Consider the following 20,247-nt stretch of genomic DNA (forward strand, 5'->3'; position numbering starts at 1 on the left):
CTCACAGATTCACCCTGTGAGTCGGGAAACCGCCCAGAGACCTTCCCCTCTGGTAGAAGCCACAGTCCAGGTCAATTCCTCCTGTGTTTGATCAGGAGTTGGGAGGTTTGGAGGGAACCCGGGCCCGTCCTCTACTCTGGGTTCCAGCCCAGGGCCCTGTGGACTGCAGCTGTCTATAGTGCCTCCTGGTACAGTTGCACGACAGCTACAACTCCCTGAGCTACTTCCCCATGGCCTCCTCCCAACACCTTCTTTATCCTCACCACAGGACCTTCCTCCTGGTGTCTGACAACGCTTGTACTTTGCAATCCTCCAGCAGTACGCCTACTCACTCTCAGCTTCTTGTGCCTCTTGCTCCCAGCTCCTCACATGCACTTCTTCTCCTCTGACTCCCCCTTGGTGTGATTGGTGTGAGCCCTTTTATAGCATCAGAGGGGCCTTAGAGTCAGGTGCTTAACAGCCTCACCTGCCTCTTAGCAGGTTAATTGGAGTCAGGTGTTCTCATCAGCCTGGAGCAGCCCCTGCTCTGGTCACTCAGGGAACAGAAAACTGCTTATCCAGTGGCCAGTATATCTCCCTTCTACTACTCTGCAGTTCCCAACTGGCCTGGATCTATCACAGTGTTTAAATATGAAAGGCACAAAATTATTATAGCTATATCATATTTAAAGAGAGTAATAATTCCATATTAGTGAAATGGGCTTTAAAATGTTTTTGGAAATTGTAATCACAAGCACATATATATAATTTGTATTTCATAGGAAAAATGCAATTTTACTTCACGGGAAGAGATAACAGCATTATGCGTATCTTACAGATAATTGTTCTATCTTCAGATTTTACACATTTTTTCCTTTTTCTCTTGCCATTTTTCCCTATTTCCTTATATTTATTATATGCTCACGTTTGACAGAATTCTGACAGTACATATGTTAGGCTCTAATTTCAATTTGTGAATTAAAACTTTATTCTGTATTAAAAAGGAAGTGATGAGAATATTAAAGTCCTTTTTATGACTAACAGACAACAATAAAAAAGTTTCATGATTTCACAGAGTTTAAGCCCAAGGCCCAAACAGACCATTTGATCAGCTAGCCTGACCTCAGGAATAAGAAACAGGATTCTCTGTACTATCTTGGAGCACTCCTCCACTATGTGCAGTGTCCCAGATTTCCCATAGGGAATGGAAGAGGTGGGAGTGTGGTTTAGGCACAAAATGTTTTGGCTGGCTGTTGGTTAGTTCTGTGTGTGGCAATAAATGGCTGCTTTAGGGTTTACAGCTCTCTGTGTCTCCAGTGATTTCTTCCTAAAACTGCTGCCCCCAAGGATACAACATCTGAGTGTACAGCAGCGATGACAGCTAATGGCGAGCAAAGGGGAAGGAACAGCAGCAACGGAGCACAACTTAAAGTCTAGTGTTGCCCCCAAGACATGCTCCTATTATGAACAGCTTGACGGTATACTGAGCTGGAATCCCTCCACCTTCCCGCCAAAACAAGTGGATACCTTGCAACCTGTGTTTATCAAAAACTGGCAACTGAGGAAAACATTGAGGACGAAGATGCAGATGTTGACGTGACCAAGAGCCGGGTGCTCTTTGAGCCCTAGTAGGAGCCAACAAGCCAAGAAAACAGTGGGGAAAGAGACTCAGGTAGGTATAATTTATTAGACCTGCCCCAATAATGCAGGCCATTTTTGCCCCCGAAACATGGGTTTCTCCCCTCACTGTCCTCCCTCTCACCCCTCTCAAAATGGCAGCCACATATGGGGACAGAGGCATTCTTTTTTGAACTAGGCACTTTATTTTAAGAGCATGAAATGACAGTACTAGGTAACAGTTCAACAAATAGGAAAAGAGAAATGTGCCTTGCTGGGAACCAATAAAAATGAAATATAATGGTAATACTCAAAGCATTTGAAATTATTTTTAACTACAGTTACCTGCATCACACTGAAGAAAGACGGAGAAAGTGTGTGGTACACTCATGACACACACTAACGGGTGGGCAAAGCAATAATCTGCCACTTGCAGAGAAGGCCATTGATCTTAGTACACACAGGCTGGTAGTCTCCTGGCACAATTTCACAGAATTTTTTCAGAAAATAATACTTAATCTTTGCCTATACATATCTTAGCAGAGCTACTCTATTTCTCCCCCCTTCCTGTGCCAGTCTGCATTGATCTCTTGTGGGAGAATGGGGGGTCATTGCTATGTTTAGCCCAGCAGTATACGGCCCTAGCTGACTGCCAGCCTTCTCAAGCAGCTCGTTTCTCTTGTCCTGGGACATCCTCATCATCAATATGTCATTAAGGATTATGACTGCCTGTAATCAGTTTAGCAGTCTTTATTACCCTATCTCAAAAGTCATCAGATCCCTCCTGCCCCCAACTACACAGGTAAAAAGGCCCCTCCATGTACTCACCAAGGGTCATGAAGCAATTGTGATTGTGAGACTGTTCATATTTTTATACACTCTTAGCTGGGAAAATGTAGAGAACCATAACAGTTATCTTCTGCTGTCTGGTATCCACCCCTCTATACCTAACAGTGGCTCTCCATCTATCAGTGACCTCAGTCAGGATGTCCTTCAGGCTCATCCCTTCTATACCTGCTGAATGACTTATCACAATAAGGAGGAAAAAGAAAAAGACAATGGAAAACATGTTTTATGAATTGATCCAGACTGCCTAGTCTGGAGCCACTGAAACTCAGAAATGGTGGGAGAATAAGCTTGAGGAGAGAGAGAGAGAGAGGCACACCAAGATACCGTGCTGCTCTTAAAACAATAGACCCAGGTGATCAAGTGCTTACTTGATCAAAGCCAGGACCCTTGCCTCCATTACACAGCCTGCGGTTTTCTTAACATACTTGAACTTATACATGAGAGTGACACCAGCAAAATCCATTAATGTTAACGGGAATTAAACACAAATCTCTCATGCTGTGTGTTGATGTCAGACTACATGATTAGGACTGAATTGAGCACTAGTGTCAGAACAGATCTGCACCTGCAGTGGTGTGCAGAGAACAGACACTATGTGCCCAGCCAGGTATAAACAGTAATGTAGAGAGTGAGGCATGGTGAGTAGAGTACTCTATACACCTGAACTCTAGTGTACATACCTACATAGCATTCTACATGCCCAAGCAGTACCCCACGATGTTTACACTGCTAGTTTTAGCAGTGTAGTGTCTTGCTGCCTCTCTGCTAATGGAGCCTTTCCCCACTGCACTCTCCCCACTGGAGCCTTTCACTGAACAGGTAGCTACACACTACAGGGGGTGTAGATGCAGCTTACTTTTCACTATGACGTATAGCTACAACTACCCTACACACTGCCACAAGTATAAACAAGGTCTAAGATGGCACAATTCTCACAGACTTAAATGGTTTAATCCACAGATTACATTACATTCTATGCACTCAATTGAATGCAGTTTACTCAAGGATGACAAAGTTGCTTGAAGCAATCTGGTGAAAGTCAATGGGGACCTTTTGAAGCAGGCAGTGGAACTGTGCAGTGTAAGAGTTTTAAAACATTGGTATAAATCAAAATCAGGAAAGCACAAGCCTAGACATCCTGCTGCATTCAAAGAATTAATTGCTGGATATTAATAGCAAAAGACCACATTTCTGCACTACCACAGATGTCTGCAGTATTCTCAGAGTAGCCCTGAAAAAAAATGATTGCTCGAGACTGGAAGAGTACCTTGCCAAACTTGTTTAGATAAAACAAGATGCATAACTTCCTTTCATGAGGAAGTATTTATTCTATGAAACATTATGTTGTTTCAAAACAATTATTATTTCTATTTAAGAGTTTTTCTATTGTGGAAAGTGGTTGTGTAAAGATTCATAGATTCCCAGGTCAGAATAGGACCATTGTGATCATCTAGTCTGACCTCCTGTATAACACAGGCCATAGAACTTCCTCAAAATCATTCCTAGAGCAGATCTTTATTTAGACAAACATGCAATCTTGATTTAAAAATTGCCAGCAGTGGAGAATCTACCAGGAGCCTTGGTAAATTGTTCCAATGGTTAATTGCCCTCACTGTAACAAATTTACATCTTATTTCCAGTCTGAATTTGTCTAGTTTCAACTTCCAGCCACTGGATTGTGTTATATTGCTAGACTGGAGAGTCCATTATCATGTAGGTACTTGCAGACTGCAATCAAGTCAGCCTTTAACTTTCTGGGAGCTCCTTGAATCTATGACTGGAAGGCATGTGATACCTTCTTAATTAATAAAGCTGCTCTTTGTTGATCAGAGTCATATCCGTTCCTTTAGTGACAAACATAAGCTTTTAGTACTTTTTACTCCCATTAGCCCTTAGAAGCAACAGAGATAAAAGAAAGTAATCTGTATTTTATTCCCTCTTGTGCTTTCATATACAGAATTGATAACAATTCCAATCAGTTACTTGTTCAAATCCACAAAAAGAAAAAAGACCACGTGGTGGTCAGTACCTACGTGATAGACGACAAGATTATACTGGTGCAACAAAGTATCTGATTTGGCATGCTGCACCTTTACCACTGGTGATCAAAGTACAAGAATGACAGAACCTATTTGACCAACCCTCAGAGCTCAGGATGAATTTACAAGACTGGCACTGAGAAAAATACTTGTACTAGTTAACAAAGCATATTTGATGTGGAAATCATTGTGATACAATAAACTTGGCACTAATTATGCCATTTTTATCAACTCACATTTTAGAGTACAAGACTAATTTGAAGTTTAAAATCAGAAATGGGCCAAAAGCCATAAAAGATCAGAGCTAGACCTTCTCTTCCTCAAAATTTGAGATGTTCAAATCCAGAGAAGAGGTTGCGCCTCACCTATTTTATTGATTTTCACTGTAGATTAATAGAACTAATGAAGTTTCAGTGGAAAAAATTTTCAGACGGTGGGCCACTATTGCCTGGTTAGACAATATGATTTTTTATACTCTTCTTTAATAGGGTGCATACCGTGGGATGCCAGCAGCCATTTTAGGCTGATTAAAACAAAAATTATGCTACTGATTTGCTGCTGGAATATCTTATTTTAAAGTCTAACTTCAAAAACAAACAAAATATTTTGGACTCAGAGGGATGCTGGGAGAGAAAGTATTTTTCTTTCACAGGCTCTTTTTTTTATTTTAGTTCTTGACTGTAGGGTACTTCATCTTTATATCATCTTTGGAAGAACTCAATTTTTCTATTATATCTATTGTGTTGACACACAAGATAAAAAAGTTGTTTTTCTTTTTAAATAGTCAACCTAAAAGAAAAATATATATTTGTTTTAAACTTTAGCAACAGCAATCAGCGGTTTAGAAAGCAAAGGCTATTTGAATGAAAATAATTAACCCCATGCCAATCTGCATAAAAATCAGAATTCCATTCTTACAAACATCTCAGCCAACCTAATCAGTTACATAAGCTGTATTAATACTGCGTTCAAGGGTATGCAGTTAGAATTATTCCCATTGCTCTGGGTGACAGTAAAGTAACTCAAATGATGGCCCACTGTTAAAAATATTGACTTTCTTTAAGCAGTGTATGCACAATCCAATTTGTGCATGTGCAGGTTCCTGAAAAATATTGTGTGTTATTTTTATTCAGGAAAAGTAATATAAAAATGGTTTGGAGGGGCTTTAGCTATGACATACATATGGAGCATAGTGACATACTTTTAAAATATCCCATTATTGCACCATTATTAGCATTTGAGTAGCTGGTAAAGAAATGAAGTTTATAATTCTCTACATAAAATATTCTGAATATGGCATATCAATAAGGTTTTTTTTATTTCAGTGTGAGTAAACATAATTTATTGAGAGAAGGAAATACTATATATTCATATACAACACTATGGACATTCTAAAATTCACAACATTTAAACATTTACTTTATTCATGTTTTCTATTTTAAACATTAATTTTGAAGGTATTTCACAAAGTATATACCATGTTTGATCTGTTATGAAATATGAACTTTTATTTAAATGAACTTCTTGCACTTACTCATAAGAACTGATTTTCAATTCTTAGAACAATTGCCATCTTTATCCCTAATGTGTGCTTATTGAGATATCGATCACAGGCTACTGTATATATATATAAAACTAACAAAAATACACCAAGAATGTAGTTATTCTATCAATAAAATCAATCTGAAATGAGATATTATCCTTTCCAAAATTAGGTTGTCTGCTTATACTATACTGTAATTAAAACTATATTTTGATATTCCAAGTATCATTATACATCCAGAAACCAAAACAAACTTTTGGCCAACTTTCATTTATTATGTTAACTGTTTGAGGTACAGCATTGAGCATTCCAGACTTAAAATATATTATTAAAATCCCTCCATACAAAAAATAAATCAAGATGACCAAATTGCATTTTTCTTCCATAATATTTACTGAAAAATAATTAGGGGCCAGGGTTCTACATATGGTTTACATAGGACTTCATTACAGCCTATAAGTATCTACATGGGGAACAAATACTTAATAATGGGCTCTGCAATCTAGCAGAGAAAGCTATAACAAAATCCAATGGCTGGAAGTTGAAGCTACGCAAATTCAGACTGGAAATAAGGCATGAATTGTTAATAGTGAGAGTAATTAACCCCTGGACCAACTTACCAAGAGTTGTGGAGGATTCTCCATCACTGACCACTTTTAAATCAAGATTGGATGTCTTTCTAAAAGATATGCTCTAGGAGCTATTTTGGGAAGTTTGCTGGCCTGTGTTATACAGAAGGTCAGACTAGATGATCACTCTGCTCCCTTCTGGCCTTAGAATCTATGAATCAAAGTGGAGGGAGGCACTTTTCCACTGTGATCTCTTTAAGCTGGTAGGCAACAGACATTTTAGAAGGACACAGAGTTCTAACAGCTCCGCTGTATACTTAAAATATACATTGCTTAAATACAGTGAACCACCCCTTTATCATGCCCTGATTTAACATATTAATTAATGAGGTAACAGAGGATAAAGAGCACAATTTAATTAAAATATGTCCACTTTAAATAAAACTATCTGAAGTCAAGAAAGTTATGTTCACAACATCTCATATAATTGGCCATTTGTCTTTATAATAAATGACTTGCTAAACATACCTAACAGATAGAATACAGTCATCACAACAAACTGGAATTTACCCATGAAATCCTCCCTCCTATGCACCAGAATACACTATAGCCCTGGGTTTCTAAATTGTTAATTATCAGATGGAAAAACAGCTTTATTTTTTCTTTCCTCCCTTGCTCTTTTGCATATTCCTATGCTAGCTGATCTAGTATTCTATACGTTTATTCCATCTTCTTGTTTATGGGTGTTTTTTTGTTTGTTGGTTTTGGTTTGATGTAAGAAATTTCATTGTTTGACTAATGATTTCTTTACATGGTTAAATTTTTATGTTACAAAATAATTGCTGGAGAAAAACCATAGTAGAAATGGAGGGATGGAGTGAGGGAGGGGAATGAATGATTGCATTAATTAATGAGAAAACAATTTTAAAAGAGCTCAAGAGGAAGGAAAAAAACCAAAAACAACAAAAAACCCAAAACTAGTACCGGCATCTTTTAATGGTTAAGATTAATTTAGAAAAGTCATGCTTTATATTCCCCATCCCCAGCCCACCCCTTTTCAAATCACCACTTTTAGATTCAAGAAAGGGCATTGGGAAGTAGTATGTGTTTAGGGAGAAGGTCATTTTTTATACTTCTGAATGGTTGATGTTAAAAGCATCGCTGTCACAAAAAATGGGCACAGTCTTCTATTTATAACATGAAATTATTCAAGAAATTATAATAAAAAGAAAATAGCTCTTAAAAAGAAGTTTCTTGAACTAAATAGGGGATTATCCAGGTGGTGAACATAAAAGCATATTAAATAAGGTTATTTATGTAAAACCAGCCTAAATGATCATACTTGCAAAAGGAATTTCAAAATTCAAGGACAGTTGCAACAACAAAAGGAAGAGTGAATAATGACATGGAATCCCTAAAGTCCAGTCTTCCTTGTTTCTGTGCATCTCCGTGGCACTTAGCATTATTTTCACACAGTTGTAATTTTTTTTCAAGTGGTAACTTAATATAGCATTAAAAATGCACCATGTTCAATATTCTGAGCCCTATCATTTTCGGTAAAGCTGTCTCTGTTCTTTGGCATCATAACAGCTATTTCAGATCCATGAACTCAACTTCCCAGGGTATAGAAACCAGAGGCAAAACAGAAAATACTAAAATGCTAATGCCTGGCCCACTCACCTCAAAATATCCAAGTATGGTAATCTCACCCAAAATAGTCATGGTCGGAATATCCTTTTCATTTCACCAGCAGCAACTGTGAAAACTGTGGGTCTGATACAGTCCATTATATACCCTTTCCAATTTAAGCATTAGTATGTGCACTGAATATTCCCCATTCTGTGTCACTCACACCTTGCACATCCTCCTGGTTATTAACATCTTTATGTTTTCATCTACTCTCAGTCACCTCCTTCCCACTGTTCAATCTGTCAGCTCCAATTTCCCAGTGTCACTGCTTCCTATTCTCGATTCCTTTACACCTGTCTCGCAATTCTATCCCAACAAATCCCAGGCTCGGGTCTCTGTCGTCTTCACCTTTTCACCTCCTACTCTCACTCCACTGTTTGCCACAGGGAGACATCCTCTGACTAGAGTAACTAAATCCACCATCGGTTTGCCATCATCCTTCAGCTCTGCTCTGTTATTGGGAAAACAATTCTACTTATTTTCAATAAAATCCCATTCTCTGGCAATTTCTCTACTGTTGATACTCAACTCAGACCTTCTTTCCTGCCCTCCTCCTCTCTTGTATATTTCCAAGAGTGATAATATCCAACAAGGACATAGCATCCTTTAAACTCCTCCTCTTCCATAACAAAGTCTGCACACATCCCAACAGCCAAAGCTTTCCACGGTATTCCAGGCTTTAGGCCAGTTCATAGGAGGATTGCAAGCATGGGGGCTCTGTAGCAACAACACAAAGAAGACGAAAGCTCATGCTAAAATAAATTTGTTAGTCTTTAAGGTGCCACAAGTACTCCTGTTTTTTTTGCGGATACAGACTAACACGGCTGCTACTCTGAAACCTGTCTTTTTAAGCTTGTGCACCACCACTAATAAAAATTCCACACTGGAACTTATTTAACAATTCTGCTGGTGATGGATGGGCTGGATAAAAGTCAGTTTTCTTTCCCACAGCTGTGCAGACCCATCAGTGCAAACTCAAATGAAAAGGTAGTAAATCCTTATTTTTGTCAGTAAAGTAAGCCAATATGATTGAGCACAGGGAGAGTGAATATCTGTGGAGCAAGAAGGTGATATTTTGTACAGATGTTTTCTGACCATGACTCTTGTCAGAATCACCAGGTAGCCAGCTGAGGCAGGAGTAGATGCAGGCTGGAGCAGGGACTGGCTTATATGAAAACAAGCACGGGCTAGAGCAAGAGCAGGCACAGGTGCAAGGGCCACCTGGAGCAGAAGCAAGGGCAGTCTGTCAGAACTACTAGGCAATGGGCCAGGTAATGAGGTTGAAGTTGAGCAGACTGGAGAGACTGGTTCCCTGAGGAACCTATATACTTCCCTTGGGATCACTTGGGTTGGCCCTCACCTGTGCATTGGTTGAACCCTAGTTGAATGGCATGGGATCTGTCACAAGACCTGCAGGTAATTGCCTGTAATGACTCACTACACTGTGGGTCAGAGATGACTCATCAGGTTTAAGAAAGCTCAGAGGTAGTTCAGGCATGACTCATCACAATCATGCACTATAAGGGGCTGTTTTTTAAGATGCAAAGCTGTGTTAAGCTACTCCCAACACTACTGTTTCCTCCTACAGCCCATTTTGGACCTGACACTCTGCCCGATTCTCTGTCACTTTTTCCCCACTCTTCAGTCAGTGCCTGTTTTCAGGCTGTCCCCAGTGATCGTCTTCCTCATCCTGCATGCCTAGCATCCTGGCTACAGCAAACATTTCTGTAAAACTCCTATTTGCCTACCTTTCATTCCTGAGTGAATATAGCTCTGTCTCCTTCCCCCTCTAACATCTGTGCAATTTAGACTGTAAGGTCTGCGGTCAGAGACCCATGTGAATGAAGTGTTTTGAAAAGCACCATACACATGAATTGCATTTTATATATTGCTAATAACATTAAAACCACTTTTAAAAATGATAAAATAATTTATTTGCCCCTTTCACATGGTTTCTATATGAAGCAACACATTGTTTCTAAGGAATTGGAAGGATCACAGAACTGAATCTAGTCTGATGTTAAAATTTGTAATGAAACTAGACAAAATGTCACCCACTTTGTGAATTTTGTTACTAAAATTTTACACAGCTCTATGCAAGTTGCCATTGGATCTTGCATTCCTTTAAGTGCTTCCAATAGATAGCAATAATTAATATTAAACATTTATATGCAACTTCACCCAAATTAACCTATATACTAAAAGGAAATCCCTCCCTTGCCCTATCTTCTAAGCAAATTCATAGATAGTATTCCTGAAATGACTTCTTGCTGAACTCTCAATAAAATGTGAAATATTAAAAATTCCAGCATAGGAAATAATATACCTAAACATGTTCATTGTGCTAGAATCCATGGGTAAGGATACAATAACATTAATTTTGCACCTGGACAATGTTTTGTTCCATTGTCTAATCTTTGTATGCACAGGGAAATCTTAGTGGAATCTAAGTCTTTCTTGAATTTGCTCTATCTAGTCTCTGGGAAATATCCAAAATCTTTCTCACTAGCATCTAATGCCTGTTTGGTGGCTTATGTGAGACAACAGCCTGTCTAGTTTCTAGTGAAAAGATGCCCACACGAGAAAAATACAGTAATAGTTAACACTAATTTGCATGTAGTTATCTTAGCAGAGAAGGCAAAATTTGAATGAGCAGGGAGACTGAACTCTCCGCTCAGTCCCAAGACTAATTATTTCAGATCAAGGTTAAGGCACATTAGCAGGACCATAGGGGAACACTGCTTATATATTATCTGTTCTAGGGATAACTGGTGACCTTTGGTTTTCACGATTGCCAACTATATACCTTTCAGAAGAAGAAATCTACCTTAAAAATTAAGAGATTGAATGCAATTGAAACATATCTAAAGGATTCATGTACAGTAAATTTAAGAGTGTCTTGGATTCTCTAATTGGATCTCTGCTCACTGGTTACATGATATGCTAATCAATTTGATTCTTTGAGCTGAACTGTACCTCTTCTAGAGCCCTAAATTAAACATTCATTAAAAGCCTATTGGTCAACAAATTTAAACGGATTAATTCATTATAAGAGTAGATAATCTACATCTTCACTGGGGTTTGAGATGTCTGGACAGGTAACATGAAAAAATGTCAGTTCTAAAGTGAAAATTTTTGTAACTTTGACTGAGGGAACCCATGTTTATAAGAATTATATGGAGAAACCTGACAACCATTCAAAGAAAAAAATGATACAAACCTACACATCTCCTGGATCATACCAAGTAGCACACAACATATGCATGGGGTTTATGGATAGCCAATATTCTGCAGTTACATGGAGTCCCAAGCCATCAGATGCATGCAAGTACCATGGTGGCTAAATGATCTGATTGATTTATCTGGCTGCAAATATTCCAGATCATCCAGATGTATACAGAGATTTGTTTTGAAAGTGACAAAATTTTGATTTTGCCCATATGTCAGCTACTTTACTCCAGGGGAAAAAAACAGAGCTATGCTTACCTTAAAAAGAAAGAGGACTTAAGTAGTCTTTTTCTTTTCTGCTAAACTGAGTTACCATTCAATTGAAAGGAAATAAGTCTACATAATTTTGAGGACAGAGTGACTGACAGACCGTCTCTTGAAGCTTTCTGACTCTGCAGAAAGATGGGGCAATTCATCACAGAGGAATCAATACATGAAAGTGGCATTACTATGATATATTGTTTAGTCGTTGATTTTTAATATTTAACAATTCCCCCTTTAGGCCCCACCTCAGCAGAGCATGCAAGCACACATTTAATGTTGAGCATGAACGTTCAATGCTTTGCTGCATCGGGGCCTTAAACAGTTAACAAACAGAGTTTAAGGACTGCCAATTGTGACAAGAGCCTTTTCTATTAGAGAAATTCCTATTATTCTTTCAATATATTAAGGTAGCATTCAATATTTTCCACTTCATCTCCACAACCACCGTTTTCACCTCTTCTCCCTTGACAAACCAAATACAACTTGGATTACTGTTTCCTTATGTTTTTGACATTGGTCTAATGATTATATCCAGGGAGAAAAGGTTAAACTCAATACCCAATTTTTTTTTTTAAACTGACCAGTATATTCCCCTCTGTTTTAACTGATCCTTTGAGTGCTGTTTCAACCGATCCTCTGAGTGCTGTTTCAACCAAGGTTACATGTCAGAGTCATACTAGCTAATAATTTTCAGGGAGATACCATGCATCATTAATGTTACTAATTTCTGATATACTTGGTGCATAAAATTTGAAAAGATAAAAAAGAAATTACTGAAACAAGTTGAGGGAGAAGGTTCAGTGGCATGGCCAAACTAGAGACGCTGTATGGAGCCAATAAATAAACGGATTGTACTAGAGAGTAAGTTGTCTCTGATCTTGGAGAATGTTTTTGGACACCTAACAGCTCTTTTATTGCTGTGGCTGATTAAAATGAAATGCCTTACTACTAAAATGTTCTTTTTGATGAGTTTTTTTGCTGTGAACTATAGACCTTGTAGTCCAGTGGGATACAAATCCTTTGATCCTGTGCAGCCACATAAATTCAGGCTCATAAAACAACATTGGATTTGATTTTATTAGTGTGGCTGATGTTGCCAAAATTGTACTGCAACCTTGTTTTTCCTCTCTTTTCTTTCTCTGGTGCACTATCTCCAGGGTTTCACAGTACAAAAAGGTAATTTTTGAACTAGTTGATGGCAATCAGACTCCAAGATTAGGCCATTCTAACAAAATGTTGACATTATACAGGAAAGTAATGCCAGTGTATTATGTTCTGTTCAGTTAAACCAATGTTCTCTTGAGTAAGTAGAACATACAAAAAAAAGTATGAGCAAAAGAAAATTATATATTTTACCATTTGCCACCTTTCATAAGACAACACATAATAATGAATAATGATCTGCAAATTGAAATATATGGACAAATCAGTCTGTTAAAAACAGCAGTTCTACACATAGAGTTAACTTTAGAGTCAAAATGCTCCAACTTAGTAAGAAGTAGGCCATATCGCAAAGCCTTCACATTTCGTTCAGTTAATTCAATTGTAGGCCAGCACTAAATAATCATTAGTGTGTATTCAAGATAAACAGAAGTTTTAAAATAAAATATCTCTCCATTTTTAGAAACACAATCTTTTGTAAACTAGATCTGGTATAAATTTCTCTTATTTGGCATTTTTGCCCTTTTTTATAGCATGAATTTCTTTTGCCGCAAATATCTATGAATATCCTATATACCATATCTCTCTACTGGTGTACATAGATCAATGTAACTGGAATAGCTAAAAAAAATCTTAACTACATATTCAGCTTTGGGGTGCAGCAAGTCTTTTGATATGTTCTTTGCAATGAGATGAAAGCGAGATGAAATGCAAGAAAATATTGATAAAGTAAGCGGATTTGTCAAACCAGCCAAATAATGGCAATTCAGAAACTCCCCCAACATCAACTACACAGATAGCTTATGACTATTGTAGCTCTATGGGAAAGATCTTCGTGTTCAGCAAGGATGTTTGCTATTTTCTAGGGACAACATTTTCAGATTTTGATAGCTAAACTTAGCTTCAACTCCCAAGTACCTAAATAAAGTACTTGATTTAAAGCAGAGCTAGGGTAGCATATGTATTTCTTCTCTTGTTTGTTTGTTTTGGTGGCACCCAGGTCTGCAAAAGGTACACAGATGTTTCAACTTTACTTCAAACATTCAGGTTTGAAAAACTTGGCCTGGAGGTCTAAGTCTCTCCTTGATCGTGCAGATACTATATCTCCAACAAGTGTTATGGGGAGGAACATGAACATGTAAAAGAGAATAGATCTCTTGGATGAAAAGATGCTTCCTTTCAACCTAAAGTGTACATATTATCTTGTTTCAACTAATTTTCTTTGTAAACTTTTTTCTAACTTTATGACACTTGGAGTTACAGTGAAAAGAACAAGCAGTACGACATTCACCATGTTACACACAATCCATGGACTAAAACAAAATCTTGATCCTTCTCCCCTCAACTCCACTTATTGTAAAGCTGTTGCCATTGCAAAGAAAAAAAACACTCTCCAAACAGCAATTTCCCCTATCAACATGTCAAAGTATGTTAGAGGATCCTGTTAACCCTCTGCAGATCAACCTTCTGGAACCTTGTGCCTTACCTCATCAGCGACTCCTCAGGAACCGCCTATTATCTTAAATTTTAGAGTTTAAAGAATACCACAGTCTTTCAAGACTAAACAAATCAGCCTAATATGCTTGGTTTACAGAAGAAATGCCAACACTATATTTAATAACTATTCTGCTTTCTAATAGCATCAAGATGTTTACTATATGAGTTCCATGGCAAGGAGCGATACTGGAACACTAATAATGCAAGCAGCTCATGAACTTTGCACTGTCTACTTTGATAAGCATAAAATAAGTTAATACTGAAACACTATTACAATGGTGAAATTACTTCTGTAAAACATCTATTTTAAACAAATGTTCATTTTACAGTAGCTGTGCTATATCTGCTTTTAAAGTTAATAAAGCAATAAAACGGACTTAAAAAATTACATTAAAAGGATATTAAGGATTCAACATCAGGCACTCAAAAGACAGAAAATGCCAGAATTAAGGTTGCCCATGCAACCTTAATTTGCCCCCCTTGTGTGTATTATAACACTATTTTAAATTAAATAGTATGTGATCATTAAAGACTAATGTAATTTCCAGCCAGTCCCCACCCCACAGCTCCCAGTCTTCCCCCTCAATTCCCTCAAGTCCATTTCCTCAGTCCCAGTTTCCTGCCCCCATCCCTCCATCCTAATCTACTCCCCCATCTTCACCTCCAAACTCCAGGTCCATCTCTTGTCCCCAATTCATTTGAATTAGGTGACTCCCCCTCCAGGCTTCCTGGGCACCAGAAGGGAAGTCCCCGAGAGCACAGGAGAAACAGGGTCCCTGCTCTCAGTTCTGTTGCCTGGCCCTCATCCCCAGCCCAGAGTAGTCAATAGAAGGCCATTAAAAGGAAAGTTCAGCTTCACCACCATAAACCAAGGCTGAAGGAAGGATTTTTATTTGCTCTGTGGGGATGGTACATGCTCTATCTGGTCATGTGTAGGAGCTGTGAGAAGAGGGTGCATGCTCAGTTGCTCTGCGGGGGTGGGGGGAACCTCACATTCACAGTCTGGTCAGCACTAGGAACTGCAAGAGGCTCAAGCATGCTCACTGAGGACTGAATCTTCAGAGATGCTAAAATCTAAGCCTCTAAAAAGCGTGTGCAAATTGCGATACTTCAAAGGTATATAATTTGGCTGAATTTGGGCAGATTTTCACAGGGATGGCACAAGGCACATCCCTGAGATAAAGGCAACCCCCTCCCAAATTTCAAGTCCCTGCTCCAAAGCAAGAGGACACTAGAGGTTTTCAAAGAAAAGGTTGCTGGATTTTTTTTTTCATTGCAAAGTAATGAAACCGTGTTCTCTGAAACGGCTGAACCATTTTGGCTGAAAAAAAATAAATGGGGGGGGGGTGGTGAGGGGTAGGGGAGAATCAAAGAATCAACCTGGAGGCAGACACCTGGGATGATAAATTTCACCCAATGGCTAAAACATATAAGCTACTAAACACAAGGTCCTATAAGAGGAAGTGCCAGGTGACCATAGGTAATAATTGAAGATATACCAATCTCCTAGAACTGGAAGAAACCCTGAAAGGTCATTGAGTCCAGCCCCCTGCCTTCACTAGCAGGACCAATTTTTGTCCCAGATCCCTAAGTAGCCTCCTCAAGGATTGAACTCACAACCCTGGGTTTAGCAGGCCAATGCGCAAACCACTGAGCCATCCCTCCCCCTCACATAATAATATGTGATTCTATCAGGTCCCCCCCATTTTATTTTTAATTGTTTTGATAATGGCATAATCAGAATATTTCACTTATTTTTTCTTCTAGATAATAAATGACTTCATATGTTATATCAGTCTTGCAAAATTGTCACAAAAATTTACCAGCATGTTCAGAAAAATCTATTCTACTTCTATTTTGTTCTCCCATAACACACAATTTACTTGCTCAAGGCAAAGGGGTGAGTAGGCTTTTGAAAGATTGAATTAAATACAGTATAACTGAACTTTTTCACAGTGAATTTATTTTTCACAGAAGCACTTTACTTTTTCCCCAGTTCAGCAAAGTGCTTTAGGATGGGCCTAACTTTGAGCATGTGTGCAGTCCCACTGAAGTATTAAGTACATTAAACAACCTGCTGAATCCAGCTTTTATGCACAGATTCACTGTAACTGTAGTATGTACACTGTAATGCACCCAAACAAAGTAGAATATTTTCACTCTACTTCACTCCGAGAACAGACTTTATTGCAAAACAGTTTAATAAAAATGACTAATTTGCATTAATTTACAGAATTACCTGCACCCAGGAGTTAAAAGGAATTGAATACATGAAGTGTTCCTACAGCAAACCAGCAGAGACAAAAATATTAGAGAAATATTGTAGGGGGATTGGAAATAGCTGTTTATATTAGACCTTAGCAGTAAAACAAGAAACAGATATATTTTAATAAAGGAAAAATTCAATTTGGATATTAGGAAAATCTTTCTGACAGTAAGAAAAATCTTGTTAAAACTTTGCAGAAGAATCCATGTAAAGAGTCCTATTTAATGTATGCATTAGATCAGATAGTTTGAACTATCTTCTAAGATTTGATTACAGAGCACAATTTGAATATGTGCAATATGAATTTGCCTTTTTAAATGCAAATGACCCCACCTTCACCCATATCTTCTTTTCAAACTTCTTCCCTGATCCTGCTCCCACCAACCTCACTAATCAAGATGCTTTGGGCACTCAAGCTTAATACGTTCTGCTTTTTTTGCCCTTAGAGATCTGTTGTCCATATTTTTAACAAACAGTTCCCACAAAATTTCCCTCAACTAGTGTGTTAATACCTTTGAGTACATGAAGTGAATCTGCAACAAAGAAGAAGAGGGGACTGGGGAATTTATCTGTTTTCTCATTTAAATAAAAATAATTTCTCACAACCATAAAACCAAATAATCTTCTCTTAAGGGCATTTGATGGAAAAGTTTGATGCAGAAAATACGCAGAGTTTGCTGGTAGAAGGATAATGTTCAATTTGTGTAATCTGAGGTGATGGGGCAAGAGGATTAACACAAGTTGTCTTTCCCCAGGATATTTTTTTGAAAATACTTGAGATTTAAATGGATCAGACTGTACCCAGAAAAAAAAATCTAATAACCACAGGAAGAAGTCATCTCTGGAAGGGAAAGTTTACCAGCACCCCAAGGAGTTCAAGAGGATAAAATAAAAAGGGCGAGAGGAGAAAGATTAACTCATTCAAGATTAGGAAAATCATCCCAAAAGTTCCCTTCAATTTGAATGTAGAACTTTAACAAGGAATTCCTGGGAGCCCCTCTACCAACGCAGTTCCTAGCCATCCCTCGCACACAAAAAAAAGTTATTGTGCTGCTTTTCTTATTCTCTGCCAATACACCTTCCATTCTTCCATTCCCTGTTTCCCAGGGCCATCTGTGCAAATATTTCCCTGGTGAATAGTGGTTTCTATAGTAGCTGGGGATATTTATTTATTTTAAGGATAAAAATCTTAAATTTCAGAAAGTCTTTTGCTCCTAGAATAAGCTTTTTAAATATACATGGAGCTTCACAAGTAGTTAAACTGAAATATAAGCATCTTAGTATAGTTTCATGACCTTAACACAGTTATAGAGCTTTGACATTTTCAAGATCTCTATTTCAAACTTTTGTATACTTTTCGTCTTTCAGGCATCTGTTGTGCTGCCACCATCAGGCATAATGCAAATAGGTTCTATGGAAGTGTAGTATAAACAGCAAGTTGCAAAAACTCCTTTAAAAGGAAGGTGTAGATTGTAAGATGATTCATAAGCATGTGCAAAGTTTGTATGTTGATGAAACCATGAACTTGAGAACTGCACACAGACGATTGAAACGTTTCAAGACAGGCAGGAGTAGCATTTATGATTAACCACAAGCTGGGAGACCTTCATCAGTAACAACACATGGTAATTCTGAAAAGGCTGAACAGCTCATTAGGAAAGATTGACTAATAAACCCTTGGTGACCTTGGCTGCTGCTTTTGGATGCAATTCTGCTTCAGCAGACAGAAGCATACATGATATAGGTTTTCTTAAATTTCTGCATGCTGGGCCCCATGAAAACTCAGCGAGGAACACACCAAGCAGCTAGTGACATTACTTTTGAATTTCCCCTTGTAAAGATTAAAAAGCAAAGTTCTCAGCATAGCGAAGCACTGTAAAACCATGCTACCAACAGTCAACATATAGTCCATTTCTAAAAGGGTATTTTGTTGAGTATTCCGGCAGGCAGCAACTTTCAATTGTTCTCATCGTCAGCCCCCCACAATCTTGATTATACTTTTAAAACAAAGTAAAAGACATAAATAGCAGCTTCCATCGGTATATGAAGAGCAACAAAAACACCCAACTGGCAGGCAAATGGATTTTCTTCAGATTTAAAAAAAATATATGTACATAAATATCAGTGTGATGATCATGAAAGAGATTTGTAAAAAGACTCAGTTGATGAATTGAGGGAGATCATCACAGAGCAGCATAATTATTTAACAGCATAATAAACTGTAATACTACATATGCAAACATTTCTCAGCACACATTTTGCTTTATTATTCCATTCATAAATTAACAATTTTATTTACAACACTGAGCTATCAGTTAAATACTTATTTAGATATCCATAGCATAAGAACAACCCCCAACACACTGCAGAGTAGGTTGCAGTCTCAAAGGTCAAGGACTGAATGGATGTGCGAGTTGAACCCCAGAATATGGCTAGTTCACATTCACAGAGCTACATAGAAGAGAGGAGGGGACTTTACATTGCTATTGTCTATGCTAAACCAGTTTTGGGGATAGAGAGAGACTTTGGTGTGGAAGGCTCTGAATATGGAACATTTCGTGAGTAAATTAAGTACTAAATTCACTTTTTTTTTAAATGACAAAGTCTGATATTTGCTATTACGATTACCATAATTATATATTTTTGAGTAACATGGTCCTGCCAAAATTTACTTTAGGTATCCTGAACATATCACTGAATAGTTGGATAAAGGGAAACATTTTCAAACACATCTAAGTGACTTGGGATCCTCAGGTAGAAGACTCAAATTCAAATCCATGCTTTGATTAATATTTAAATATTAACATGAAGTGGAACCACTTCAACAGGAGAGACTAAGGAATACCCACCCTGGAATAGCCTGCAACCTGGTGGCTAATGACTCTCCTGGGAGAGGGGCCCTATGTTCAAATCCCTGCTTCAGAGCAAGGACTCAAACCTAGGTCCCTCACATCCCAGATAAATTCCCTAAAAGTTATATGGTGGGAGGTACCATCACTGCCGCTTCCTGTTTTGTGAATCTGGCCAGAAAAACATTTTCATGCTGAAACTGGTCAGTGAATTTGTGTGAATTCTGGGTTGACTGAAACTGTGTCTTTGGCAAATAAACAATTTGCCAAAAATATTTCACCCAGATCTACTTTGGAGCCCATTGACTTCCATTGAAACTTAGGTTCCTAAGTCTTTTTGAAAATGGACCGTGGGTGCTTCTGAACTTTCTGCCCAAATATTCCTAGATTATTAGGAGCTGAACATTATACCATCTCTCATTGGAGAGCCTTTTCCCTGTAAATTTGCAATAAAGTCTCAGTTTTGACCTATGGCTTTAGTGTCTTCTAAAACAGGTGTTCAAAATGGGCTGCTACTTCCACTAGCAAATTTATAAATGTTAAAATCAGAAATGTGTACAATTAAATTTAATTACATCTTCATACAAGTCTAAACAGATTTTTATAAATCTCAATTGATTTTCCTGTTTTACACAACTGTATACACCTTGCTCCAAAGCCAAAAACATTAATGAATATTAGAAAGAAATGCTATCTG

At 38.0% G+C, this 20,247-nt stretch overlaps 1 protein-coding gene across 3 annotated transcripts in view; it reads right to left on the reverse strand.

Moving 5' to 3' along the window:
- Positions 1 to 20,247, reverse strand: part of FMN1 (formin 1) — a 356,128-nt gene that overhangs the window by 171,066 nt on the left and 164,815 nt on the right. The window contains exon 6 of one of the 3 annotated variants that reach the window (XM_045016469.1): positions 16,675 to 16,716. The exons of the other annotated variants lie outside the window; for them this stretch is intronic. Within the exon in view, the coding sequence (XP_044872404.1) occupies positions 16,675 to 16,716 (42 nt within the window). The remainder of the gene's footprint in view (positions 1 to 16,674; positions 16,717 to 20,247) is intronic. 3 annotated transcript variants of the gene reach the window in all.

The sequence above is a fragment of the Mauremys mutica genome, chromosome 4, assembly GCF_020497125.1.
Source record: "Mauremys mutica isolate MM-2020 ecotype Southern chromosome 4, ASM2049712v1, whole genome shotgun sequence".
Lineage (NCBI taxonomy): Eukaryota > Metazoa > Chordata > Testudines > Geoemydidae > Mauremys > Mauremys mutica.